The following is a 491-nucleotide window of genomic DNA, read 5'->3' as shown; positions in this document are numbered from 1 at the left end:
AGTCGCCCCTCCCCGAGGCGGGGGGCGGGGGGGGGCCCTCCAGCGGGACGTGCATAGGGGCCAGTGCCAGGTAGAGGAAGAAGGGGCGTCCGCTGCCGCTGCGCAGGGGAGAGGGGGAGAGCGTTCAGCTGGGTTGGGGAAGGGGAAGGCAGCAGCAGGATGTCCCCGTGGTGGTGGCCTTGCTGAGCTTGGGGACACAGACTGGTGGCCCTTCCTCACGGGAGTCCTGCAGCCACCCCTGTCTCTGCCGCAGCTCCCGGGGGAAAAAACCACCCTGTGTGCATGGGCTGGCTGCAAACCCCCCAGGCACCCGTCCCCCTGGCAGGGAGGATGCTTGGCCCAACATCAGCCTGCTTAATCCTCCCCCCATTGCCCACTATCCTCCCATTTGGGACGGGTTCGCCCCTTCCTCCATCACCGGCGGCATGCCAGCCGCCAGCCAAACACCCCACACGGGGGCCCCCCTGAAACCCACCCGCCTCCACCCCCCC

The 491-nt window shown here is 69.0% G+C and overlaps 1 protein-coding gene across 1 annotated transcript in view; it reads right to left on the bottom strand.

The window, feature by feature from the left end:
* Positions 1 to 491, bottom strand: part of ARSG (arylsulfatase G) — a 31,120-nt gene that overhangs the window by 25,027 nt on the left and 5,602 nt on the right. The window contains exon 5 of the mRNA XM_035901554.1: positions 7 to 98. Within this exon, the coding sequence (XP_035757447.1) occupies positions 7 to 98 (92 nt within the window). The remainder of the gene's footprint in view (positions 1 to 6; positions 99 to 491) is intronic.

The sequence above is a fragment of the Egretta garzetta genome, unplaced genomic scaffold (assembly GCF_000687185.1).
Source record: "Egretta garzetta isolate BGI_Z169 unplaced genomic scaffold, ASM68718v1 scaffold19, whole genome shotgun sequence".
Lineage (NCBI taxonomy): Eukaryota > Metazoa > Chordata > Aves > Pelecaniformes > Ardeidae > Egretta > Egretta garzetta.
Note: the sequence above shows the minus strand (reverse complement) of the source record. Positions and strands in the feature narration are given on the sequence as shown.